At 43.5% G+C, this 27,341-nt stretch overlaps 2 protein-coding genes across 6 annotated transcripts; one reads left to right on the top strand and one right to left on the bottom strand.

Moving 5' to 3' along the window:
* The first annotated feature begins 17 nt into the window (after positions 1-17).
* Positions 18-11,867, top strand: IKZF5 (IKAROS family zinc finger 5). 3 transcript variants are annotated; one of them, XM_045854051.1, is made up of 5 exons: positions 18-156; positions 1,630-1,778; positions 6,248-6,415; positions 8,195-8,377; positions 9,417-11,867. In XM_045854051.1, the coding sequence occupies exons 3-5, from the start codon at positions 6,283-6,285 to the stop codon at positions 10,358-10,360; spliced, it is 1,260 nt and encodes a 419-aa protein (XP_045710007.1). In that variant the 5' UTR covers positions 18-156; positions 1,630-1,778; positions 6,248-6,282; the 3' UTR covers positions 10,361-11,867. The 3 variants fall into 3 exon arrangements, with proteins under 3 accessions (XP_045710007.1, XP_045710006.1, XP_045710008.1); XM_045854050.1 differs by having other exon boundaries at positions 6,234-6,415; XM_045854052.1 differs by lacking the exons at positions 18-156; positions 1,630-1,778 and having other exon boundaries at positions 6,291-6,411.
* Positions 8,388-21,731, bottom strand: PSTK (phosphoseryl-tRNA kinase). 3 transcript variants are annotated; one of them, XM_045854046.1, is made up of 6 exons: positions 21,470-21,731; positions 19,213-19,504; positions 18,769-18,967; positions 15,918-15,993; positions 15,323-15,416; positions 8,388-8,959 (listed from the first exon to the last, which is right to left on the bottom strand). In XM_045854046.1, the coding sequence occupies exons 1-6, from the start codon at positions 21,683-21,685 to the stop codon at positions 8,520-8,522; spliced, it is 1,317 nt and encodes a 438-aa protein (XP_045710002.1). In that variant the 5' UTR covers positions 21,686-21,731; the 3' UTR covers positions 8,388-8,519. The 3 variants fall into 3 exon arrangements, with proteins under 3 accessions (XP_045710002.1, XP_045710004.1, XP_045710003.1); XM_045854048.1 differs by lacking the exon at positions 8,388-8,959 and adding an exon at positions 11,285-11,373; XM_045854047.1 differs by lacking the exon at positions 8,388-8,959 and adding an exon at positions 12,453-14,194.
* Positions 21,732-27,341: the final 5,610 nt, after the last annotated feature.

Raw genomic sequence — 27,341 nt, 5'->3', positions numbered from 1 at the left:
ACTTGGGGGAGGCAGTGGGGCGGGAAGGCAGCCGAAGACGTACCGAACATGGCGGCGGCGGCGCCGGTGACGGAGACGGCGGCGGCAGCGGCGGCGACCGTGGCGGCAGCGGCGTTGTACAAGGCGGTGGGCGTTACTCGGTGCGGTTGTCCGGTGGTAAGTAGCAGGCTGCCGTCCGAGCCGGCAGCCACGCGGCTAAGCACGACGGTTACGGAGGAACCGCGGGATGCGAGAGCCGGGGTCGCGGCTGACTCGCTGACCCCGCCCGCGACTCAGCTCCAGCGGAGGGAAGGGCGTGGTGGATGGGTCGGTAGGGTCACGACCCGGGACCTTCTTGGTCCAAGTGCGGAGGGTGCGGTGCCTGTGGCCGCGGCGGTCCCGAATCAGCGGCGCCCGCGGTGGAGGCACCGTCGGGCTTGGGCTCGCAGGCTCCGCGGTCGGGGGCTGCCTCGGGCTCTGACAGGTGGTCGTGCCGGGGGTGCCCTGCGCTTTGCCTCTTTGCGGGCTCCGGGGCCTGGGGGTCAGGCGAGGCGCTGGTCTCCTAGGTTTTGCGAATCCTGGTGAGGATGCCGCCCCGGCGCAAGTCCTGGGAGAAGGACTTTTCAGACCTCCGTCTTTTATTGATGTTCCTGCTCGGGGGCGTTTTTACTGCTTTTTTCCCTCTAATTCTGGGGAGGTGTGAGGTTTGGGGAGGACTTTGCAGCAAAGAACTCTTCAGGTTCACGCGGGGTTTAAGTCACTTAATAAACTGGGGTGCGAGTAGCCAAGTCATGCATCTTGTAAGTGCTCGGTAACAATATTCTGAATTGAAGTTAAACCAGTTCCAGCTGCCACTAAACACTGGCCCATTCAGTGTCCCCTTAATGGGCTGTTCAAAATCCACGAGTAGTGACAAGCGGGAGATGAAGTAAAGGCGCTTTAAATTATGAGATCTAGAGAAATTATAGGAAACAAAACTTCAAGCCACCTTTTAAAACGTCTGGACCAACAGTTTTAAGTTCCATTTAATTTTGTTTATATTGTGCCTTCACCGCAGCTCCAGATTAATATGTTCTTGGGAATTGGTTACAGCGATTTGAGACGCTAGTAGTTTTTTTTTTTTTTCTTTTTTTGCCCTTGGGGGTCCAGAGTGTTTCCCACAAAACCCTAAGTGTTTTGGTTGCCATAGAAAGGAGGGTCGCGGTGGGAGTCCAGGTGTGCCCCTTCGGGGTGAGTCTGGTGGGGTTTCTGTAAAAACCCCTTCCCCCCAACGTTTCCCCTAACGCATTGCTTTTATGCAACCACAGGCGTTCAGCTAGTAGTAAGCCTGACCCTTTTAGAAGTGTGCTATAAACAAATGAAATTAGTGACTTGAATTTAGAAAGATGTAAACGTTTTGCCAAAAATGAAGTCTTATGAAATCCACTGGTTGAAGGAAAAAAACGTAGTCACACTAGTGCATGTTATTCTTTGGTGATTCTTTCAAGCTTTTGTCGAAGTGAATCTGTTATTTTGTTCTTTGGTTACCTGTGAGTTTGCTTTTCTGGAAATGGGAAAATCGGCACAAGTTATTTTTGGAGCTTATTAAACCGGTAGGTGCTAATTAAATTTTTATCATAAAGATTTTGATTTGTGTGTTTTTCTTTGCAGACCTTTGTGTGGCTTTTCAATTTTAGTTGAAATCCCCTCCATGGCCTTTTGGAGTCCCCTGGTGTGTCTCCAGAGTAAATTTCCATTACTCGACGTTTCATCGATGTTGGAGTGGCAAGAAAAAGGAGGAACTGATTTGGGGTGAAAAGGTTAGATCGTGTAACTCCACTTTTGGATTTCTTCTAACTTGTGTTTATTTATGTTTTATGTTTTCTGATTTCCCTGAGCCTCCTAATGTCCCTTCTCGCCTTCAAGAATTTGTTTTTTGGACGGTTCTGTAATCAGAGGAGAAGCGCCCTATTCTCCCTGAAGGTCCTGTTGTTCTCTGCGCCCCACACTCGTTCGTGGGCCTTCTCCGTGGAGGGCGCTCTGCGGCGGAGCGCCTCTCAGTCGCCGTCGCCCTTTGTCTAAGCAAGCGGACACCTCGGCTGGACTGCAGTCACTGTGTACGTGTGGACCCCGCTCACCCCCAGTTAAGTCCTTGTACGAGTACGGTAGCTGCTGAGTGCGCTGCTTCGGGGTGAGCGGCCCTTGCAGAAACGTTGGGTAGATAACAGGGTCTACTCTTCCCTAATCATGTTTTCTCAGAATTCTCCTGTAGCTTAGGGAAAGGATAGACTTTGGAAGGAAGGAGGGTTAAAGAGCCTCTCCTGGTTCTTACGTCACCTCTGTTTCACGGTTGTGGTTGTCTTCTATTTTGCATGGCGCTGCCTCCATATTGTTACCTACTGGTGAGAAGGGTGTGTGTGTGTGTGTGTGTGTACATACATGTATGTGTGTGTACAGGGTCCGGCAGAAGTATCACCTGCTTGAGTGTGGTTGGTAGGGTAATGATGTAGGTACCATAATTTACAGTTTTATTTTGAACGTTTCACCTAAAATGCCGTATGGTGTGCTTGAGTGTGGTATTGTTATGTTACAGAATTTCATGCTAATGGTTTTGTAATAAAAGATTTTGTAGTTAAAAAAAAGGGGGCGTTATTTGTGCCGGACCCTGTATTGATCAAGAACTTCCCATTTATATGAGACTGACGAAGAAAGATGGGAGGGCATCATACAAATAAATCCTTTATCAAAATTAAAAGAAAAAGGTCAGAGAATCGTTACAGTTGCCTGCTTAAAGGTAAAAAGGTCTTCATGTTCTTTGGGGATATCAAAGCTTATTTCTCAAACACATCTGTCCTTCACTAGGGTGAGTGCCCTCTGATTGTTTTGTTAAGAACCTTAGTTTTGAGTCTTGAATGGATAATTTGGGAGAAGCTGTTGACATAAAAGTAACAGGTATATTCTAGTCAGTTTCTACATAGACACGTGGTGCCGTGGAATACCCAGTTTAACTTGCATCAGAGCGCGCACAGGGTGGACTCGGGAAGCTGGCTGTGTTGGAGGGAGTGCTGCTCACCAAGTACGGGGACACCCTTCTGTAGTTCGTATAGTTAGATGCCAGTTACAGAGAGAATAGCTCAGTCTTGGGCTGCACCACCCGAATCTACAATGAAAGCGGAGAATTCTTAAATATGTTTCTTTTTCTGGTGATGTAATCTTAACACTTTTTGAAATTTTGTACTTTTTTGGCTAACAAGCTCCAAGGTGTTGAATTCATGGCTAGCAGAAAAGATACTTTTAGTGAAAACATGACAGTTTTCTGATTTCCAAAGTAGGTTTTTATGTTACCTCTGCAAATGTTTTACAGTTTATTAGTATATTAGAAGCTTTTCCAGGTAGCAGTTAACTTGTGGAGTTCTTAGGTTAAATTTTTAGTCCTGAGGCTTTTGGTTATTTTATTGAAGACTGGTAGTTTGGATATAAAATCTGTATTTCCTTTCCATATCAGAAAACGTCTGTTTTTTTCAGAAGCATTGTCCATTTTCTGTGTATGGGGCTCAGAGGCACACACTTGAGCTGGAGAAACCTGGGTCTGGAACCACAGGCTCCGGGCAGACCCGGCGTCTTCCGTTCAGCGTTGGCCGTTGCAGGGACTGGAGCTGTGCAAGGGCCAGTCACGGGTGTGTGCGCACACCCGTGTGTGCGTGCGTGCGTGTTGGGGGAGAGGGAGGTATGGTGTAGGTCTAAGGTTACAAGCCGTATCAGTACATCTAAAACTGTAATTTAAAAAATAGTTTTCTTGCATGTTTACAGTACTGTTTTCCTTTTTACCATTGGCATCCTCTGTTTTTTGATTTTTTTAAGCCCATCATGCATTACGATCGAAAATCAGCGCACGGTTTATGACAGGGAACACAGTGAAACGCACAGTGTGACAGTGTGGTAACAGCCAGGCCCGCCCAAACAGGCCGGCCGCTCTCTGTAATTAGGCGCATTCGTGTTCTTAAAACTTGAGATGCTTGGATAAAAGTTGTTTTCTTCTGCTTTTGTCCTGGCAATCTTCCACATTTTTTCTTCCATGTTTCCTGTTGCACCCTAGCAGTGTTACGCTTTCTAATCAGGATTTGGTAAGATTTATCTTGCTTATTGAAGCCTGTCACAGCACTTTCAGATCTTTCCCAGTGGAAACATCGGTTTTCATATGAACTGACTGGCTAGAAATGGTGCTAAGTTGCAAGGTAAACACCACAGACAAGCTATAGAGCCTTAGTGCTTTTACAGTTTATACAACAGTTTTCTAGGTCGGCGGCGTCATCATCACCATCATCATCATCTTTTCTTTAATCTTTTTTCTCCCGTTCCTCATACCTTCTCTCTTCCCTTCCCCTTCCCTTTCCCTGTCATTGTGGGGGGGCCCTGTCTCCAGTACTGTGTTGAGTAGCAGTAGCATAATACAATATACAGAGGATGCACTATAAAACATCACCTCTGCAATCCTGTATAATTAACCAGAGTGACCCCAAGAAGTTCAGTAAAAAAAATAGTAGGCATAGCAAGCATTCTTGTATTGTTCGTGATTCCAAAGGCCATGCATCTAATTTTCTCCATTAATTGTAATTTAGAGTTTTGGAAGATATCCTTTATCAACTCGAAGTTAAAACATTCTGAATTTGCATAAACAATTGCCCTGTTATTTCCTTGTACCTCGGGTTGCCATTGATACCCTGTATCTGTCTCATTGTTTTTCTTATATGGGTAGGCTGCCATTTCTTTGTAGACATTGTTGTATGATTTTCTTTGTCTTCGAGGTTTTTAAATTTCACAGTAATATGCCTAAGTGTTATTATCATAAATTGTGTTGTACACTCTGTGATCTCATTGAATCTGAACGAGATCTCTGGTTCTGGAAATTTCTTGATCTTTTTTTTTTTTTTAACCATTTCTCCCTTTTTTTCTGTTTCTGGAACTCATTCTACACCTCTGTCCACTATATTTCTTACCTTTTTATGCATGTTTTTTACAGTTCTCTCATTCCTCTGTGTTTTGTCTTATTTTCCTACTTTCAGTTTTATCGACAAATAACCTTGTATTGTTCTTGATCTTATTCTTAATAATCTTTTTCATTGGAGCTGACTGTCTCACTTTTTTTTCCTAATCAAAGGGCAAATTTTAAAGGACAAATAATCAGTAGAGTCAACTATAGCCACAAAAACAAACAGTAATACAGTGTTATAATGGTTAGGAAACAGAGAACCAGTTTAAGAAAATACCAGGGAGATGGGGAAAGGCAAAGCACAAACTTCGAGTTTTGTTTATATTCTCACCTGAGGATATGTTTAATATGTTTTTTGATTTTAGAGAGATCTGATTTGGCTGGTAGGCCAAATTGGGCTCAATGCCTGTTTTTGTAGTTTTATTGAAACACAGGCATACTCTCGTTCATTTACATACTGTGTCTGGCTGCTTTTAGCGACAGTGACAGAGTTGAGTAGTTTGGACAGAGACTGCATGACTTGCAAGGCCTCAGCTGTTCACTGTTTTGCCTGTTACAGAAAGGTTTGCCGCCCCTGCTCAAGATCGTCTGTTGCCGGAGTACTTACTCGTGTGCACCCCGTGACTTAGGAGCCTTCGCTGTCCGTACTGGTAGTCCCTAGCCATAATTAGCTATTTCAATTTAAGTTAATGGAATACAGTGTAAAATTCAGGTCACTTAGCAGTAGCCACGTTGCAAGTGCTCAGTAGCTGTGTGCAGCCGGTAGCAGCCGTACTGGGCCACGCAGGTGTGCAGCCTGTCCCTCCTCCAGAAAACTCTGGCGGCCCCGAGAGCCACTCGGCCTCTTCACTGTCCCCACTGGGAGCCCTGCTGGTGCGCCTGTTTCATCTGGGGACTCGTTTCCTCTTCTTCTCTGTCTGTGTCACTTCCTTCCATCCGCTAAGGTTTAAGTATGACTCCCAGTTTAAACATATTAAATAATACATTTTAACATTATGTTTATTATATTCATTGTCTATTATGTCACTTATATTTATATTATTTAATGTTTACTTTAATACTATTTAATTATGCAGTATTGTTTCATATTATATATGGTATTAAATATATTAATTTTCACCATCTTTGGTATGCCTTCTCTCGTTCACCGGGAAGATGATACAATATTTAAAGACAGGGGCTGTGTTCTCTGTTGCTTTGTATAGTGCTTGCACACAGTAATCTCCGTCACTGTTGTTGTTTTCATATGTACTGGATCTCTCTAACTCGTGTAAAATTACTTCAGTTTTTCCCCCCTAGGTATAACAAACTGTAAACTTAAAAAAAAATCAAAGATGGGTGAAAAGAAGCCGGAGCCCCTGGACTTCGTGAAGGACTTCCAGGAGTACCTGACCCAGCAGACCCACCACGTGAACATGATTTCTGGGTCCGTCAGCGGGGACAAAGAAGCAGAGGCTCTTCAGGGAGGTAGACTCATCTTCATACTAGTAGTCACTCACCTTTCCTAGACAGATCACGCTTGTGTGTAGTTACATCCTGTGAAGACCACTATTCACTAGTGCGCATCATTCCATTTTTTCCTAAAAAGATACAGGGCAGTTTGTTTTTCTTTCTTCAAACATGTCAGGTTTTTGCTGATGGAGAGTGAAGCTCCCCAAGGACTTAACACGGCCCAGGATGCTTTGTGGCCCTGCTGGAAGATGAGGGTTCTAAGTACCATCCCTGGCCTCCGCGTTCTGTCCACTAACGACAGACCCAAGCAACCCAGCAGGCCAAGCGCCAGCCTCACTGTGGGCAGGATCTGGCCAGTAGGAAATCTGGGTGGGACCTGAAACAAAATGGGGGTTCCCGTTTCTTCTCGTTTAAAGCGAAGAAAGGGCCGACCGTGTTTACCTGTCTAGGAGGAAAAACTAGAATAGAGAGCAGCGATCCGCTACAGAGCGTGTGTCCAGTTCGTGTGCCACACACGCTGGATTTTGGGGCTGACCCTAACTAGCGGTTAGCGCACTGCGGCCTTGAGCCCATCGGGACTGCTAAGTGTCTCTGCGTGACCTGGAAGCTCCGAGTGCCTCCTGCATTTAAAGATGGTTGGGAAAACATCAAAAGAAGAATAATGTCATAACATGTGAAAATTACATGAAATCCAGACTCTAGCATCCATGAGGTTTCACTGAAATACAGCTACACTTGCTTGTTTACATGTTTTCGGTAGCTATTTTTGGGCTACAGTGCAGAGTTGAGTGATTGCGATAGAGACCATATGGTTCCCAAAGCCCAAAGTATTTACTGTCTGACCCTTAGAGGAAAAGCTCCCTGGCCCCTGACCTAGGTGGGCCGTGGCCTTGTCAAGGGACCAGCAGCGGAGACCTGGAAGACTGTTAGAAGCGCAGAGTGTCAGTCCCCACCTCTTATCTGCTGAATCAGAATCGGTGGTTGGAGAGTCGCTGGCTTGGGAAAGCAGTGGGAGAAGGGGGGACACCGAGCCTGTACCTCTGCAGGGCAGTGGCATTACTGCATGCTGGACTTGCGCCAAGCAGCAGTCACTTCTGGGTGGGGGCGCTGCTTCCATTCCTCAGGTCACACTGCTGCCCCCTGGGGGTGGGGCAGAGCTGCTTTTCCCGGGAAGCTGCAGGAATAAGCACTTCCTTCCAGGCGCTCTCGTGTGTGGAGCCCGGGGCGCTGGTGCCGCTGGTTGCTGGGTTCCCGTCGTGAGCGCTTGCCCCTTCAGTGCCTTGGTCCAGAGAAGTAGGCAGATTGCGTTGAGAGCAAGGAGCCAAACAAACATCTTCTAGCACTCAGAGCTTTACAGTGGTAATACTCAGAGGAGTCAAATACAGTGTTTTCCTTTAGGTGCTTTATCATGATTTCATGATCGAAAATGCAGCCCATAATCTAGGACATGCATATTGACTGGAACAGTACAAAACTCAGCATTAACTGGATTAGGCTAAAGTAAATAGAGTTCGGATTTGGGGGGATTTTTATGACTTCCAGTTATATGTGTAGGAGTGGCTAGACTCAAAAATGTGTGTAACTACGCCGTCACCATTGACTCCCCTGTCTCCGTACCTGTCCAGTGAGGTAACGTGCTGTTCTCTTCTGCAAAGCCATGTTGAGGACTGATCGAGTTTGCAAGTAAGCTAGTAAACTCTCATTTCATGGAAGATTTTCTATCACTCAGGACTAAAATGCTATACTGAGTTGATTCTGAGATGCATAATTTCTTTGCTGTACTTTTTTTTATAGCTGGAACAGATGGTGATCAAAATGGACTCGATCACCCATCTGTTGAAGTTTCCCTGGATGAAAACTCAGGAATGTTAGTGGACGGGTTCGAAAGGACCTTCGATGGGAAGCTCAAGTGCCGGTATTGCAACTATGCCAGCAAAGGAACGGCCCGGCTTATTGAACACATCAGAATCCACACAGGTAAGGGAGAAGGCACCGGAGGAGGCCCTCTGGCGGCAGGAGAGGGCCAAGGAGGGCGGGTTGATCTGTCGTATAAGTAGTTCCGATGGGTTAAACAGGAGGGCTGGTAGAAGGTCGGACTAAATGGGGAGTTGCTCCATCTTTACAAAGCAGCAGCATCACAACACACGCCCCACTGCAGCTGTCCCTCCTGCGGTGACACCCTCCTGACCACACCTGGTCCTGGCCCGGAGCACACCGGGTGTCCCTCCCCTGCGCCCCACTGGCTTCCCGCGCTGTGCTGTGGTCTGGAAGCCTGCTGAGCACGGGGCTTGTGTGGCGCCGTGTTTGGGCCCCAGAGCCCGGCTGGGCATCGGGTGGGCGGCAGGCACCCCACGCTTAACTGTCGAACGGATGCCCCCAGCCCTCGTCGTAATGCAGATGGTTGTTTCCCACGTCTGGCCATCGGCGCCTGGCAGCACTGGCTGAGCGCTCCCTCCTGGCAGCCGAGGGGAGGGGAAGGGCGGGGGGAGGCTGGCGCCTGGAAGGGATCCTTCGTGCACCTCGCACCGGGACTAGCAGCCCACTTCGGTTTTCGGCTTCCTGTTGGATGTAAGGACTTATTGAAAAAGGAATTTTGTATTTTTTCCTGAGGAAGGGGTATTTACATGTGTGTAAATATGTATGAATAAGGGTCATGTATAGATACATACATGAACATGCAACTCTGGGGTATACTTTTGGTAAAATCATTCCTATATAGGGAATATTATCATCAGTTGTGCTGTGTGTCTGCCCTCCTCGAATGTCAGTTGAAGCCATAACAAGTTTTACACTGTATCGACGGATAGATTATACCTGTGGATCTCAAATTGTTGCTGATGAGGCCTGAAGCTCTGTTTGCAGATTTCTTTACAGATTTTAACAATCTTTTGTGCAAATGTGAAGTTCTGAAAAGCATTTTAGATGATCAATTTCAAATCTAATGAATGGACAAAACATGAAACTTCACATAAATGAGCTCCTCTCGCAGCTTCTCCCGTTTTTTCTTTCTAAACAGGTGAAAAACCTCATAGATGTCACTTATGTCCATTTGCATCTGCTTATGAACGTCACCTGGAGGCCCACATGCGCTCCCACACAGGAGAAAAACCATACAAATGTGAGCTGTGTTCCTTCCGCTGCAGTGATCGGAGTAACCTGTCCCATCACCGGAGGCGCAAACATAAAATGGTACCAATTAAAGGTACTAGGTCTTCCTTAAGCAGCAAGAAAATGTGGGGGGTTTTACAGAAGAAAACAAGCAATCTGGGCTACAGCAGAAGAGCACTAATCAACTTAAGTCCACCTTCCATGGTGGTCCAGAAGCCAGACTACCTTAACGATTTCACCCATGAAATCTCAAACATCCAGACTGATTCCTATGAAAATATGGCGAAAACCACTTCCACTGGTGGCCTGGCAAGGGACCCCCAAGAACTCCTGGTTGACAACCCTTTAAATCAGCTCTCCACTCTAGCGGGACAGTTGTCCAGTTTGCCACCTGAAAACCCAAACCCCGCATCCCCCGATGTAGTTCCCTGCCCGGACGAGAAGCCTTTCATGATGCAGCAGCCCCCTGGCGCAGCAGTGGTCGCTGCCGTGTCGGCAGGCATGCCTCAGAGCTCCTCCCCAACCAGCCCCGAGCCTCGGCCGCCACACAGTCAGAGGAACTACAGCCCGGTGGCGGGTCCCAGCAGTGAGCCGAGTGCGCACACGAGCACTCCTAGCATCGGAAACAGCCAGCCGAGCACCCCCGCCCCCACCCTGCCGGCCCAGGACCCGCAGCTGCTGCACCACTGCCAGCACTGCGACATGTACTTCGCTGACAACATCCTGTACACCATCCACATGGGGTGTCATGGGTATGAAAATCCTTTCCAGTGTAACATATGTGGATGCAAGTGTAAGAACAAGTATGATTTTGCCTGTCATTTTGCAAGAGGGCAACATAACCAACACTGATTGGAAACAATCACATTATGCTGAACTTGGTTTTGCCTTTTTGCATCGTGTAGTTTTGTTTATTGTTGTTTTTTTGGGGGGGATCCACCCCTAATAAGGTGTATGCTAATTTAAGGTTTATACATTATATTTATGGAAAACAAATTTGACAATGGAAACAAATGTTTGCCTTTTTTTTTTTTCCTTCATAAAAGTCTGTCAGGGTCATTTATGTATTAGAACAATTAGACACACTGGTGTCTGTGTTTTGCTTTCATTTAGACACTTGAGAATTGAAGTGCAATCTTAATCTTAAAGGTGTTCATTTAAATCTCCCACATTTATGGTCCATATGAACTTCGAAGCTTATTGATACTCTTGATGTTTCAATATATATGTTGCAGCTGGATATTATTTCTATCATATTTCAAAATAGTAAATTACTTTCTCACAAAATTTATTACAACTTATTTCAGTGTTGAGTAGAGGAATCGCCTTTAAAATTGCTCTTAGTTGAAATACTATTTAGTTCATATAGTTTAAGTTGAATTAGCAGTTTCATTTCAACTGATAATAGTAAAGCTATTTCAGTGTATAGTAAACCTTTTTTTCCCATAATGGGAAATGTAAAATTTAATTCTTTTAAAATTGAAATTATAAAATATGAGAGAAAAGTTCTGAAAAGAAATGAAACTTAAGACTTTACACTGAAAATGGAGTTTACTATTTAAAAACCTGTTTATTCAATTTCTAGTTTAAAGATACGTCAATTTTCCACTGGATTCTTTTTATTATACTTCTAGCTTATTTTAAAAACTACAGGTAAATACATGAGAATGCTAGAAATATCAGAAGATTATCTATGAAAATGCCTTTTTTGTTCTTTTAATTTGAAGCTTATACTTAAACCCTTCATTCTGACGATGTTACTGACGTCAGGTGAGGCTGAAAATGACACCGAGAATCCACTCCTCCGTGTCTGCTCCTGTTCCTTTGATGACCAAAGAGGTGCGGTGCAAATCATCCCTGGGTTCCTAGGAAATGCAGTCTTTAAGAAAAAAAATTCTGAAGTTTCTTTTTCCTGCTCTGTATCCATTTGTCGGCCATAATTAAAAAAAAAAAAAAGTTAGGTATAGAAACACATGGAAAAAGGTGATGCTGACGTAATGTTTTTAAAAATGAGGGCATGTATCCAAAACAAATACTGGTTTCTGTTTCAGAATCGGCCATTTAAGATATTTTGTGTGAATTCAAGGTATAATGCTTATTTGCAGCTTTAACAGTCTTTTCTGTACATGACAAAACTATAGGGAAACTGATTGAGTTGTCACCGTAGTAGGAAAGGATTTTAAAATGTGAAAATAGATATAAAATGCATTTAAACATGGTATTTAATTTGTTTACAAAAATAAGACTTGCTAAATAAATCTAGAGTAATTTTGAATAGGAGACTATTGTTTATATATTGTGTAATAACTAGCTTACTCTGAAGACAGCTTGGTCAAACAATAAAATATATTGTTACTAATTGTTGGTTTCTGTGTACTTTGCAAAAATTTTATTTTTAATTTGGTTCAAAGTTTGAAGGTGTTACTAACTGGCTTTGTAGAGAGGATGCCCTAATGATCTAGCATTTATTAAACAGAAAAGACCACTACTCTAAGAGTAAATAGAAAAATATCGATGGTGTATATCCACAAAAAACCCACGTACCAAGTTCATGGGTCTTCTGCCCTCCCAGATGCTGGAAAGCCAGCAAAACGAGTTCTTGTGGTTTAACATCCAGCCTCAACTCACGGGCATTGTCCAAAGAGGTGGGATCTCCGAGTGTCTCCGAACTGGGCTGCTCTTTCCTCTCAAAGACAAGGCTTGCATCTAAAACCCTACAGTCCCGTTTCGCCCTGTGGCTTAGGTTGCCCCCCACTCAGATCAGTCCCAGTGCAGCCGGTTTCAAGTGTAGAACTTGGCCCCAGTATGTACTTACTGCCAGAAAGGAGGAGGTTGCTGTCTTTTGGAAGCTTTTATTTTTGCCCTTTCACTTGTATTTTATCCTTAAAATAAAAGCAATACCCAAAATAGAAACTGAAAGTTTTCATTAAACAAAAGGAAGAACTCTCATTAAAACCAGTTTATTAACTCTGTATTCTGGGCCAAATGGTGACAAATAACATTTTTTTCTGACAACTATAGATATTTTGTAGGTGTATTTTAATTTAGACATAGAACATTTTTTTCATAATTACAAACTAGAATGTATAATTCTAATTTTCCTTTAACTTAAAGAGCACAGTTGGCATTCCAAAGGTGTTGATGCTTGAAAGGTACAATTCTAAGTGCACTAACGTTTTTGAAGCAAATCTACCTTAGAAACTTTCTTAGTATTGTATTTTTTAAAAGATTGAGGATTTTAAATCTTACGTGAGTTAAATGTATCTTCCCTTAAATATTGAATATATTTGTCCCATTTTATTTTTAATCAAGTATTTTATAGAAATGAGCTGTTGGGGAAAGTTTAACATGCAATATTTATAGTATTTTGCTGTTAACAGGCAGTGTTCTGAAATTAAATTTATTTTTGTTCAGTGAACATAAGTTTAGATTTTAAAGTTGGTAAGATAATTTATCTCCACTAATATATTTTTAAGTAACTATGAGGTCATTAATAGGGAATTACTTTATTTCAGATTCTACTAATATATGTAGCTACAACTTCTTGAAATTCAAGTAAAGGCCTAGACTTTTACTTTGAAAAAACTCCATTGGATATTTTCCAGTACTATTCATTTTAGAAATAAGTGTTTGCCATCCATCTGCAGAATCATTTGACAAGGGGGATATTACTTTAAAAATGTTAAAAGATAAACCTCATTTTAAGTTCAAAAATATTTATCAAATGGACATACTATTTTTAAAAAAAATTCCCTGCTAAGCATTTTTTTCATTAAATAGTCTTAGAGGGTATTTGATTTCTAGAATTTGTTTTTGTTAATATGTACTTTGATGTAAAGAACATATTTTGTATGCAAAACAAATCGAGTATGGTTGCAAAAACTATATTGTTTAGGGATTTCAGAAAAAGACTTAATGCTGAAATAACCATACCTAGTATGTAGTTCATTTTGTGAAAGCTTTGCTTTTGTAATATATGAATAAAAAAAATAACACTTTCTAATGATTTCGATTTTTCTTTTTTGAGAACTAGGACCCAAGTATTTTTTTTTTTTTAGTAACTTTCCAGTATGTAAAATGTTAAGAGAAAAAGGTTTTATTGGCAACCTTTGTTTCAATCTGTAGAATGCCTCACCCATGAGAACATCTGTCACGTGAGTTAAAATCAGCTCCAAGCATCCACATTTTGTCTCCTTTCTAGTTTCTTCACTGTATTTAAGATCCACGCATCGAGACTCCTGCCCCTCCCCAGCCCTAAGGGCTCCGGCACGGAAGGCTGATGCTTAATGACCCATGCGGCATCCGACAAGTGACTGACAAAGTCATTTCTGTTAGAACAAATGGACCTTTTAGAATGACTGATTTTTATAAAGAATAAGCCTTTGGCAGTTCACTGGCCTAGAAAACATTCAGTAATACAAAATTATCGTAATCAGTTTGCAAAATCTTAACCAAAATCAGACATTTGGTTAGAAATTCAGAACTTCAAATGCTGCTTTGAAAAATACTTCTGCACAATGCTGTCTTTCTCATAATGAAAGAAAGAAACGACACCCGATAATTCAGCGGTGTGTTGAAAGCACAGGTACTTTCTGTTCCCTTGCCTTAGGTCTTCCAGAAACTCTGCTTTGAGCTTGTTAAGTTCTTCTGCTAGAAGTTTCAATTTGTAAGGAGGCACTTGTTCATCTAAAATCAAGATATTCTAAAATTATTTGTGTAAATTCAATCAAGTTGGGCTATCTAGTGACATCAGAAAATTGATTTGATTACTTCGGACAGACCAATCAGACTCTTACACGGTCATCATTGAGTTGGTATAATATATGGACAAAAGGTCACGTTAATGTGATACAGCAAATCATGGAAATCCCTTGCTATGAAATTCCCAGGCAAAGAATACAAGCCTGTAAAGGAGTTTTTTTGTTGTTGATCAACATTCTTCCTGAACTAACAGGTAGTGAGGCAAAAAAAGACAGCACATGACATTTTGGTTTTGAAATTGGGATGTTACCTACTACAGCGGTCCGACAGAACTTTCTACAATAATGGGAGTGTCCTATATCGACCCTGTTCAACCCAGCACCCACTAGGCAACTGTGTAGGCACGGTGACTGGAAACGAATTTTCTTGTTAAACAGCTTTCTTGAGAGAATTCACACACCATACCATTTAGCCATTTAAACTACAACTTACATATCTGCACCTATCGCCACAATTTTAGAACGTTCCATCGTCTTCGGCTGCCACCCCCTTCTCCGTCCCTGTCACCCCTCCCAGCCCCTAGCAACCACCGGTCTCCCTTGTGCCTCTAGACTTCCCTGTTCTGACATCTCCCTGCCGACGCATGTGGCCTTTCTGATGCGCTTTTTTTCATTTTGCTCAATTTTCAAGGTTCATTCACATTGTAACATACTGATGCTTCATCCCTCCCTGTGGCTGTATAATCTATGTTATGTACACACATCAGCTGGTGGACATGTGGGGTGCTTCCATCTTTTGGCTACTCTGGATGATGCTGCTATAAACCTTTGTGTACAAATTGTCCTATGAGCACGTTTCATTTCTCTTTCGTCCTTAGGAGTGGAACTGCTGGGTCCCACATACCCCTGCACTGCCAGGCTGTTGGCCAAAGCAGCTGCACCGTTCTGCACCCCCCGCAGCCGTGTAGGAGGGTTCTGATTTCACCACATCCTCAGCAGCACTTACACTTCTTGATTCTCGGTGTCTTGTGCGTGTGCAGCGGTATCTCATTGTGGTTTGGATTTGCATTTCCCTGATGACTAAGCTTGTTTTCACAGAATATACCCAGCGTACCTTTTGCTTCCTTCATGGTCTGAGAGACAATTCTTCGCAGCGTCTGATCAGCTTGATGAAGAATGTTGGTAGAGCAAACAATTCTGTCTGTTTCCTGTGTAACACAGACGTTGTTTTTAGAACAGTTCCATGGTTTTACAAAAGACATGGTTTAAGTGGAGGTGCGTTATTTATTTGAAAAGACGAAAAAGTTGAAGAGGCTTCCCTGTTCCAGTTACTCTTCCCTCGCAGGGGGTTCAGTGAAATACATCCAGTTGTAAACTGGGTTCCACGTGGGCGGTGGGATGATGGTGAATATCCAATAATGGGCTCTCCAGAAAAAATTAAAAAAACAAACACCCAAGATCATCTGGGGTGTTTGTCAGTCTCTGTGGTGTAACTCGCCTCATCCTTGCCCATCTTAAGCTATTGAACACCAAGGTCTGGCGTTTCTGAAAATGTTACCAGCTGAGCAGCGAGTGTGGCTGCCGCACTGGGGGCGCCGCTGTGTCCAGGGGCCGGGATACCCTTCACAAGGTTACACTCCGCTCACAAAGACCTTCCTGCAAAAAGTTGTTCCTTCCCATTTATACTAAACGGAAACCGGAAGACTTACCTTTTGTTCCACGTTCTCCTCAACATATTTGATTGGATTTTCCAGGGCAGTGAGCAATAAATCAGTCAACGCCGGGCTGTAGGAGAAGGTGGGGCAAAACAAGTCATTCCAGTAAGCTTGTGTTTTTAAAGAACTTGTGTTTATGAATACCAACATGCATTCTAGAAGAATAAAAGTGCTATCATCCAAGATCCTAGGCAAAAGGGGAAAAAAAGCAAAATTATTTAAAAACTGCCTTCTACTTGGCAAAATCCAAATGTAGAGGCTCAATAAACTGTAAGTCCCCCCAAACCCCTCATTTTAAAACAATATTAGTATCTTAAGACATATCAGTCAAGAAGCTTTGGAAAGATACTGTCTTTTCCCTCCTTCAGTGTTGAACTTGAGGCTACCAGAACTCTTCTTTTATTCCCTAAGAATGGACACACAGTCTTTACTTTCTGACGTTCGCTCATTCACTGTATGTGGATTAACCAGGGCCCTCACTTGTCCAGGGCCCGTGCAGGGTTGCGGTAGAATTCATTAATTCATTCAACAAATATTTATTGAGCGTGTTATATGAAAAATATTGTAGTACAACCAGGTATGTGAGGCTGCTAAGCTGAGGGTAAAGCAAGGTCTCCACCTTCTCCAGGAAATAACATAATGGAGAAAGACATAATAAGTTAAGCAAAAAATAGTTTCAGACAGCGACAAGTGGCGAGTTAAGAAAACACACAGTGACAGATAGCGAGAGTGACTGGGTCCTCTAACATCCTTCACGGCTAGTGAGGGTGGTCAGGGAAGCCAGGTAAGCATGAACACGTGGCAGGGTAGAGGGAGCCGCAAGCACCAAGTCCCCAAGGCAAGAACAGGGTTGCAAGAACTGTGTTCGTGCAACAGAGGTGGCTGGTTTGGTTGAAAAGCAGCCAAGGGAGAGATGCAGGATTAGATGCATCTAATTAGATGCAGGATCCAGGTTAGACCATGTCGGCTCTGATAAGGAGTTTGGATTTTACTCAGAGTGCAAAGGGTAGCACTGAAAAAATTTAAGGCAGCGAACTCCCCGAGTTAAATCTCAATCTCAGGAGACCTCTTCTCACTGAAAAGAACCCACGTTGCAGAGTGAGTGGGCGCTGGGTCCAAATCTTGGCTCTGCCACTTACTACCTGGATGCGTTAGTAGTGTCCTCGCCTGGGCCTCGGCTACCCCGTCTCTAAAAGGGAGAGAACTGTATGTACCCCCAAAGGGTCCTTGTGAGGATCCAATGAGGTCGTACACAGAACGTGTCCAGAACACGGCCCGTACGCAGCATCTGCGCGGTTGCTGTTGCTGCCAGAGCAGCAGCAGGGTTCCCCAGGAGCCTGGGAAGGAACCACCTGTCAGGTCGTCTTCCTAAGAGAGGGCCACCAGACTGCAGCCCACCCACCTGTTCGGTCCCGCTGTGACTATTCTGGACGTGTAAGAACACGCGACCAGGTTCCGAAGGCCCGAGGCCGAACTGCGGATTGTGCCGAGGGCTGGACCGGCACCAGAGAAGCCCAGCCCCCTCCCCCTGCTTCCGGCAGGAACGCATGCCGACCAGAAGCACTGACGGTAACCTTCTGCTGCTCCCGTGGGGGTACCGCGGCGTCTCAAGCAGCCAGTCGCTGCCAAAGGAAACATTTTAAGTATTCCAAAATGAGTTACAAGCAATTGGTTATGTACGTGCCTGATTGAAGTTCCAGGGTATTATGAGCAGTTAAAATTAGCAACCTCAGCCCTGGCTGGCGTAGCTCAGTGGATTGAGTGCAGGCTGCGAACCAAAGTGTTGTAGGTTCGATTCCCAGTCAGGGCACATGCCTGGGTTGCAGGCCATGACCCCCAGCCATCGCACATTGATGTTTCTCTCTCTCTTTCTCCCTCCCTTCCCTCTCTAAAAATAAATAAATAAAATCTTAAAAAAAAATTAGAAACCTCAGCAACAAGCTTATTGTATAAACCCTATAAACAATAGTCACTTAAATCCAATTTTTTAATTATGTTAAAGTATTTATTATAAAATGCATGGAAACTATATCCTGGGAACTAAACATTTTGAAGAATGAGTTGTAAAAAATTAGCCTTTAAAAACTGCAGGTCCCCTACGGACAAGAGGCGGGAGCACAGGAAACGTGGGCGGTATGCCTCTAGAAAGAACTGTACCGTCTCATAGAAGAACCGCCAGCCACAAGAGCCTGCCTAACTTTAAAGTAATTAAGATTTAAAATGCAGGCCTCCAGGTGCACTAGCTATATTTCATCTACTTAATGGTCGCATGTGGCTGGCAGTGACCACACTGGACAATGCAAATGTAGAATATTTCATCAGTGAAACAGTGAAATTTCTATTAGAAATGCACTGTTCTAGAACTCTCAAGGCATATGTTATGAATGCAGTGCATCAGACACTGCAGCCACAGACCTTACCTATACAGAAGCAGTAAAATTACAGCGAGGTTTAAGGCAAAATTAGGATTCAGTGTCCATTCCACTCTTTTTCTTTCTGTAACAGCACTACTGGGCAACTATTGAGCTTAGTCTGCCACTTGAGCCAGAGTATCAAAGATGTGTCCTACTCTGAATCCCTGCTCTGACCTCTGAGAGACCAGGATTCCAACCAGGGCACATGTTTTCAAACACATGTGGGTTCAAATCTCAGCTGTCACAAGCTTGGTGACTCTGGGCAAACTCAACTTTCTCGCCCAGTTTCCTCTTTAACACAAAAGAGGAATGACAGTATTTCTCCAAGGCCTGTGTGAGGATCAACCAAGTGGATGTACTGTCAGGGAGGCATTCAGCACAGCGCCTGCCTTTGGGCGACACCCAGGGAAGGACGGCTTTGAGTAGGGTACCTGGCTGCAGAAGAACACGCTGGACTCCGAACTGTGAGGCTGTTGTGTTCCCAGGCATTCTTCTTGGGGTTTGGCTCTTCGATCTTTCTCGCCATCAGCTGGATGGTGTCAGCAGGCAGTGCCCGAGGTCTCTGGCCATTCCTCTGTAAACAGGTCTCGAGAGAACAATCTAAAAAGACCTGGCAAAAGCCTAATGAATCTGAAAACAATGTGAAACCACAAAAATTACTGGGGTGCTATTTTCCAAAATGTGAAATAAATATATTAGACAAATGATCCCAGCCACCGCAGGGAAAACCATTGGCAATACTGAGCATCTAGCTTTGAAAACTAAGTAAATTCATATAGACCTCCTTAATCCAATTAAATTCTCACCGAAGACAGTAATGATTTTGATGTGCCAATACGTGTGTGGGCGTGTAAGGAGAAAAAGGTTCTAATTACATTTCCGAGCCAGTTGGTAGACTTCGTATCTCATACTTTGATAATAAAAGTTGTCATCTAAAATCAAAAACAAAGGTCCAGAAATAGCAGTCTTCGTTAAGAGGTAGCCAGGCGGGGCCTCAGGGGCTGCGGAAGACAGCAGCTCTTGGTCCTTTAAGCAGGTTATAAAATCTTCCCACATGGCTTCCGTCCTGTCGGCTGGGGCAGACATCTGACACCCGTTAATGACAGCCAGCAAGAAGCCTTCTATGTACTTCAACAGTTCCTGCCGAAGCAATTTCCACTGGGATGGCTGCAAAAGACGGAAGGACTGCGATTTATAGTGGATTAAGGTAGGCATGCCTCATTGCCACCCGGCCCTGTATGAAAATTTCTGCCTGCCATACTGAGCCATTTGGTGTTCCCTAAATGTAGCTTACTTTCTCGTGTCTCCATGTCCTCCTCTAAAACTCCTCATCAATGATATATTAGTCCTTTGTGAACTCGTCTCAGACTCAACCTTGCAGAAAGCAGCTCAGACCCTCCCTTGGCTATGAGGACACCCTGTTCTGCACACACTGGGTCTGCACTCCGGCAGCGTTTACACTGTTTGGACATTTGTTTGCACAGCTCTACGTCCCTGCTACTCCGTTGTACATCCAGCCTCCCGCAGAGGGTCTGGCACTAACAGGTGCTTCAGAAAGCCGTATTAAATAATTGAATGACTGAATGAGTGAATAAATGAATGAAAAGCTGTTGTTACCATCCAGGAGAAAGGAGGAGCCAAAATCAGTATCCCGCCAAAATAAATTAGTGTGGCTGTGATAGAGCAAGGCTGGTTTGTCTTTGAAATGAGAAGGGTTATGGACAGAAAGAGGATCCCCTGGAAAGGTCCCTGGGTCAACAGGGGAAGACCTCAGGCTAACAACAGGGTGGAAATGGGGTGGGGAAATGTAGAGGAAGCAGACTGAAGGGAAGAGAATACACAGCTTGAAAATACATGTGATCTTGTGCTGCTCCAGGGGTGTGGAGAGAACTCACACAGTTCCAAGGTCAAACCCAAGGACGGGAGATCAGGGTCCCTCTCCTGCCTGCCCCTGCCTTACCACACCGCTGAAATTACAGCACATGCAACAAATCCATCAGCAAAACTCACTAAAAAGGAAACCCACTAAAAAAGGTGAGACAGCCTCCTCCTGTGATCAGGTGAGTTTCATGGCCTTCACCTGTAGGAGAGCGGCCCAGCAAATAACAACAATCACTATCAACAACTTTCAGCTTTCTCCAGAGTGCTGAAAATACTATCTTCTAAGTACACCCGCTTCTGCTAGGGACTCGACACCGTATTTACCTCATAATGAGCCAAATATGGGAAAATACATAACTTTGCTGGAGTGGTCCCCAATGTTTCTGTACACCGAACGTGCTGTACTTTTGCATATAAACTTATGGAGTGGAATCATGTCATGTTTGTATTTTATTTATGGTGAGTTTATCTACACTCCGGCACTAACAACAAAAATAAGTATTTAAATTCTTCAGAACATTTCAACCAGACGTGAATGTACTCTTCCCCCAGCGGTCTCGGTTTTCACCTGCATCTCCAAGGGGATGCCTCTCACCGCGCTGATTGCGATTTGAGGGCTAAGGAGAAGTAGGTACTTGACAAGTTGGTGCCTAATACAAGTTCATTCCTTCATGGGGTGGTCGAGGAAGAACAGCTATCTTTTCCAATGCTGGCGCTGGCAGGTTTACCCTGAGGTGAATGACATTGAGCTTCAGGTTCTTCATTTGTACAGCATCTTTATCGTCTTGGGAGAGGCCCTAGCGATTTTGTTATTTACTATTTTGTATTATTTTTATTAAAAAGAGTTCTCCAAATTGTGTAAGCTTTAAGCCTCGCAATACCTGGATTCGCCCCTGGCTGGCTGTTAATGTTGGGACCTTTGAGAGAATACCTTTCCCAAAGGATTTTCAAGAGTATATTTAACTATGGGGATTTTCACCTTGCATGCTGACTTCAGAACCTGTCTTACTAAGCCTCCACTGTCTAGAATATACAATACAAATATGCCCTATGTATACACACACACCTCTGCAATACATTACTCTACGATGGAGTCAACTCATTCCGTTAAACAAGCTCCACTTTCCTCGAACTCCAGACTCTCCTCGGTATCTGGGCTAACGTCCCCCACCAGGTGTCGCCCAGGACCCTGCGAGGTGTGTGCACTGCGTAGCGCGGCCGCAGCCTAGGCCCCGCCCCCTCTGTACGTACCAGGGGCCCCGCGCCGGCCTCCTCGAGGAACGCGTCCGGCATGACGTCATCGTAGGCGACGACGCCCACGGCCCAGCCCCGCTCCTGTTTGAGCCGGTGGCGGAGGGCCAGCGCGAGGGTCGATTTTCCTGCCGCGGGCAGGCCGCAGAGGACGCAGAGTCCTAGCTTCTTCTGCCCCTCGCCGCGCGCACCTCGGGCCTCCCCTCCGGGCTTCATGTTGCCCGGGAGACCGAAGGCCGCCGCGAACGTGGTCCCCGGAACTGTTCTCCGACCGCGCACGCGCGCGCGCAGTCTCCCACCTCCCTCCTGCGCCGCCTGGTGTCGCGTCGGAGGAATGGGCGAGTCTTTGAATCCCAAATGATACACGTGGTCACCTGAAGCACTGGGGCCGACCCCTCTGTGAGGCGAATCCTTTGTCGGGGAAGACCACCGAGATGCGTTTTCCAACCCCAGGACGTTTTTCTAAAGGGTCAGAGTTGAATTTAATCTTCAGTTAGAATCATTCTCCCTACCGGAAACTTGCAAGACATTAGGATTTGTGCCTGCAATTAATTACGATGAATTCCCCTATGCAGGGAAATCACAAGACGGAACCTCTTCCCCCAGCAGTGTATGAAAAGCCAAGGACTGGAAATCAAAGAGGAAGGGAAACTAGCGGTCCGACGGCCGGGCCCCGCTGCCGCTCTTTAATGTAATTGACAGGTGGAAGGTCAAATTAGCTGTTAGTTGCGTCCTAACACCACGAGTGGGCAGCAAGGTGAGGCAACTAGGGTAGCAAAGGAACATACATACCTAGACCTCAATTCCAGTGCATTCATGCAGAGGACAGTAGGTTATTTTAGGTTAAATACTAAGCTGTGGAGACACATAAAACAAATTCCTTATGTGGGGAAATAATTTTTAAAAAATTGAATTAAGATTCTAGCTTTCACCTTATTTTAAGGTATGTTCAAAATGTGAGCAAGTGAGGTTAAAACAATGTATACTGGGGGAGAAATGCAACCAATAACTCAATGCTAAACCATGCCGTCGGAATCATGCAGCCTTTTTAGATTTGTTTCTTTCACTACTAGTGCACATTAATATATGCACTGAAGATTTCTGTTTCTTCCCATGGCTTAGAAGCTCACATCTTTTTAGCGCTGAATAATATTCCATTGTCTGCATAAACCAGTTTATTCGTTCACCTACTGAAGGACAGGACATCTTGGTTGTTTCCAAGTTTTGGCAATTATGGGTAAGACTCCTATAAACATCTGTGAGCAGGTTTTAGTGTGTATGTAAGTTTTCAACTTATTTGGGTAAAGGAGCATGCTTACTGGATGTTATGGAAAGAGTATGTTTAGTCTTGTAAGAAACTGCTGAACTGTCTTCCAAAGTGGCTGTACCATTTTGCGTTCCCACAAACAATGAATTAGAGTTCCTGTTGCTTTACATTCTTGTCTGCACTTGGTGTTGTCAGTTTTAAATTTTAACCATTCTAATAGTTGCAGAGCAGTATCTTGTTATTTTAACTTGAAATTTCCTAATAACATGTAATGGTGAGCATCTTTTTGTGTTTATTTGTTCTCTGTACATCTTTTTTGGTGAGGTATCTGTTCAGATCTTTTGGCCATTTTTAAATTGGGTTGTTCATTTTCTTATTGCTGTTTTAAGAATTCTTTGTGTATTTTTATAAGTCCTTTATAAGATACATCTTTTGCAAATATTTTCTCCCAGTGTATAGCTTGTCTTCTCATTCTTTTGACAGTCTATCACAGAGCAGAGATTTTATCTAAATGCAGTCCAGCTCACTATTATTTCTTTCATGAATCTTGTCTTTTAGGATCAAGTTTCACTAAAATCTCTTTGGGATTCTGATTGGAATTTTATTGAACCTGCAACTCTGTTTATAACATTTAGGTCCAATTACTTGTCTCCTAATAAAGTTTTATATTTTTTCTATAGATGCCCTAAATATCTTTTAAATTGTTAACTCCTTAGTATTCTGATAATATTGTAAATTGTATCCTAATTGTTTTCTATTTGTTTCCTGTTCTTGTGAAGAAATGCAATTGACTTTTGCATATTAATCTTATATCCTGCTGCCTTGCTAGCTTTTCTTATTGTTTGTCCAGGCCAGTTATTTTGTAGAGGGTTTCTCATTTCAAGTGTATCTGATCTCGCTTCATGATCAGATTTAGGTTACTTTTTTAGAAAGAGTACCACAGCAGTGCCATATTCTCAAATGGAATGCAGGGTGTTGGTTTTCCCCGCTATTGGTGATGCTAATGTTAGCCATTCAATTAAGGTGGTATCTTCTAGGTTTCTCCACTGTAATAATACGACAAACTTTGTCATCAATATCTCATGGAGAGCTACTTGGAGACTATAGGAATATCCTGCTTCTTCCGGAACTTTCACCACTTTCTCATCTGGTCAATTATTGCTATGATGGTCTTCAGATGATTTCCTAACTCTGTCCTTCTTCTACATTTATTGGGGTTCTACTGAAAGTAGGCAGTTTTATCATTTGTATCAGAATGGATTTATAGATGTTCTTCTTGAATGGATTTTGATTTTATTGAATGGATTCGAATCTACAAGTGGTTGGTGCTCAAACTGAGTTGCAAAGTAGAGGCCCTTCAAGCTGACTTTTGTCATGTTCCCATCATTTTTCTAGATTTTAATTTATTTTTAGAGAGAGAAAGAGAGGAAGAGAAACATCAACTGGTTGCCTCTCATACATGTCCCAACCAGGGACCAAACCTGCAACTCAGGCATGTGCCCTGGCTGGGAATTGAACCGGTGACATTTCACTCTGTGGAACAACACACAACCAGCTGAGCAACACTAGTCAGGGCCCCATCGTTCTTTTGAGCATTTCACTATTTCAAGGCACTCCAGTATGTTGCAGGTCCATCCTGTCCTTTCCCTGCCCTAGCTCCTGAAGCAGCCATTTCTTCAAGAAGCTCTGGGTTTTTTCTGTTTTTCAGTGGAAATTGGTACGCAGAAACCAAGATCTGCACACTAAGTGGGCTCAGTGTTACGGATGTATTGTTGCTTCTTGCTATTTCAGCAGAGAGCTGGGAAGTCTTTAATGTCCATCCAGCCATGCATCGTGAATTCACAAGAGTACCTTCAATACCTGTGCAACACCACGGGATTCATTTGAGAGGTTCTCTTTTCCATCTTTGTAATTCCTTTGTCTATCAGTGAGAAACCTGGTTCTTAGTATCCTCAAAATATGTACGTATTTGCTCAATTCTGGAATACAGACCCACTTTTAAATCACTTTTCAATGTCACTGGGCAAAACCTACCAAAGGTAAGTATAGCTCTTTTTAATCTTTAGTATGAGGATATATAGCCAAAATGTTGCACTCAGAAGTTGCTTGGATCAGTACCCCCATCCCATCCTTGACTTTTGCTGTTTTTGAGTATACCAGACATTGACAGGGTTCTCCCAGATCCTGTCTACTCCATTCCCACCCAGTTCCTACAGGTAACCAATCCCATTTGTTTTTCTTGTGTTCCTTTTTGTGAAAGTGGGCACATGTATATTTTATTTCCCCTTCCCTCTTATACAAAGGGTGGCACAGTATAAATTCTTTTGCACTTTGCTTTTTTTCTGCTTAATTAACAATATATCTTGGAAACTACTACATCACTTCGTTCTTTTTCTGTGGCAGCATGGGACTCTACTGTACTGATGTACGTATTTTATTCAATACTCACCTATGTATGGACACTTAGGTTTCCAATATTTTAAAATTACAAACAATTCTGATGAATAGCCTTGGAGATTATATATATATATATATATATATATATATATATATATATATATATTTCTGTAGTTGACATTATCTTCAGTAAATTCTTAGAAATAGAATTTCCCTTTGAGTCATCTGCAAGTCACCAGTCTTCCTACTAAGTTTTCAAAGAACATTATCCTAAACTGTGAGGCAGACACTCAGGTGATACCAGATCTCCAGCTACTTTTATGCTACCTAGTTTGTGTGTTTCTCTTTAGTGTTTCTCTGCATCCCCAAAGACCGCTCTGCTCCTGGTATTGTGAGGCTGAACGCATAAACTCCATAAACGTGCTGAAAGTGGGTACTAAGATAATCATCAACCTCACTAACCCTCAGAGCCACCAAAGTGTCTGAGGGAAGATCAAAGCAGCTTTACCAAGATAAAGGGGATCCTAACGTCACCAGCCTCTGCCTTATAGCAACAATGGTGAGACAGATTCCAATTCCTTGGTTCCTTAAGCTTCCAAAACAACTTTTGTTTGAAGAAAGTAATTCCTAGAGATTTCCAATGAGACTTCTCACTGTCTCCTTACTTCTTAACATTGTGTTACATGTTTAAAATAATTATAAAGATGTTTAAAACAATCAGCCTCTTCAACAGTCCAATAAACAAGCCTTGTGTTTTAACACTGTGAAAGTTGTTTATTCAATATCACTTGACATTTGTTTACCAGGTACAGTAGTAAATGCTGAGGGTTCACCCATAAAGACATCTCTTGGTGTTAAAAAAAAAGCTCAATTTATTTGAGAGACAGTGAAAAAAAAACACAAAACATCCACAGCACATATAAATAAATTAAAATTTTGACTCCTGGCCAAGATGGAGGCGTAGGTAGATACACTTTGCCACTTCACACAACCAAAATAAGGTCAACAGCAAATTTAAAAACAAAAAACCACCAGAGCTACCGGGAAATCAAACTGTATGGAAGTCCGACGACCAAGGAGTTAAAGAAGAAATATTCATCCAGACTGGTAGGCTGGGTGCAGACAAGCAGCCGGAGCACACAGGATTCCAGGCAAGGCGGCCACTGGTGGACTCTGGAAGATGAGGCAGCAACTGGAGGAGCAGGTGGTCCCACATTTGTGTGCAGATAAACCAGGAGGAACTACTGGGGAGCAAGATAGACCACACAACCCAGGGTTCCAGCACTGGGAAATAAAGCCTCAAAACCTCTAACTATAAAAACCTGTGGGCGTTGCAGCACCAGGAGAAAGCACCAGTCTCATAGGAGAGTTTGTTGGAGAGACCCACAGGGTCCTAGAATGTACACAAATCCACCCACCCAGGAATCAGCACCAGAAGGGCCCAATTTGCTTGTGGGGAGCGGAGCAAGTGACTAGAAGCACGCAGAGAGCCAAGCAAGTAGCATTGTTTCCTCCTGGACCTCTCCCCCGCATACAGCACCACAATGCAGCCATGTGGGTTGCCCCTCCCTTGTGAATACTTAAGGCTCCACCCCTTGTAGCACCTGTGCTGAGATAAAAAAAAATATGGCCTTAATAAAAGAATAGATCAAAGCTCCAAAAATAGATCTAAGCAATGAAGAGATAGCCAATCTATCAGACACAGAGTTTAAAACACTGGTAACCAGATTGCTGACAGAAATGGTTGAGTATGGTTGCAAAATAGAGGAAAAAGTAAAGGCTATGCAAAGTGAAATGGAGAGAAATGTACAGGGAACCAACAGTGAAGGGAGGGAAACTGGGATTCAAATCAACAATATGGAACAGAAGGAACTATTAAACATTCAACCAGAACAGAAGGAAGAAACAAGAATTTTTAAAAATGAGGAGAGGCTTAGGAACCTCTGGGACAACTTTAAATGCTCCAACATCTGAATCGTAGGGGTGCCAGAAGGAGAAGAGGAAGAGCAAGAAATTGAAAACTTATTTGAAAACATAATGGAGGAGAACATCCCCAATCTGGCAAAGGAAATAGACTTCCAGGAAGTCCAGGAAGCTCAGAGAACCCCAAAGAAGTTGGACCCAAGGAAGCACACACCAAGGCACATCATAATCACATTACCCAAGATTAAAGATAAGGAGAGAATCTTAAACGCAGCAAGAGAAAAG

Source organism: Phyllostomus hastatus, unplaced genomic scaffold (assembly GCF_019186645.2).
Source record: "Phyllostomus hastatus isolate PE091 unplaced genomic scaffold, TTU_PhHast_1.1 phas_scaffold_1066, whole genome shotgun sequence".
Taxonomy (NCBI): domain Eukaryota; kingdom Metazoa; phylum Chordata; class Mammalia; order Chiroptera; family Phyllostomidae; genus Phyllostomus; species Phyllostomus hastatus.
The sequence above is the reverse complement of the archived record's forward strand: the minus strand, read 5'-3'. Positions and strand labels throughout refer to the sequence as shown.